Source organism: Antrostomus carolinensis, unplaced genomic scaffold, assembly GCF_000700745.2.
Source record: "Antrostomus carolinensis isolate BGI_N321 unplaced genomic scaffold, ASM70074v2 scaffold20487, whole genome shotgun sequence".
NCBI classification, from domain to species: domain Eukaryota; kingdom Metazoa; phylum Chordata; class Aves; order Caprimulgiformes; family Caprimulgidae; genus Antrostomus; species Antrostomus carolinensis.
In genome coordinates, this window is record NW_010325579.1 from 440 (window position 1) to 656 (window position 217).

Sequence of the window (217 nt, forward strand, 5' to 3'; positions counted from 1 at the left end):
GTGAACTGCTCCAGGTTCCCCGAGGAGCAGAACTTGTCTGCTATCCAGTGCCAGGGGCAAATCTTCTACGAGAGCTGCAAGGAAATCTTGCCGAAGCAGGAGCTGCTGGTGTGGTACGGCGATTGCTACGTGCAGTTCCTGGGCATCCCCATCAGTCTAAAGGGCATGCCAGAGGGGAAGAGACCCCCGCAGCACCCCGAAGGTGAGCCTGCCCGCC

General features: G+C 59.9%; 1 protein-coding gene across 1 annotated transcript in view; it reads left to right on the forward strand.

The window, feature by feature from the left end:
- PRDM14 (PR/SET domain 14) overlaps positions 1 to 217 on the forward strand; it is a gene marked incomplete at its 5' end in the record, with an annotated part of 6,337 nt that overhangs the window by 405 nt on the left and 5,715 nt on the right. Inside the window, one exon of the mRNA XM_010171281.1 lies at positions 1 to 202. This exon is cut by the window's left edge and continues 19 nt beyond it. Coding sequence (XP_010169583.1) covers positions 1 to 202 — 202 coding nt within the window. The remainder of the gene's footprint in view (positions 203 to 217) is intronic.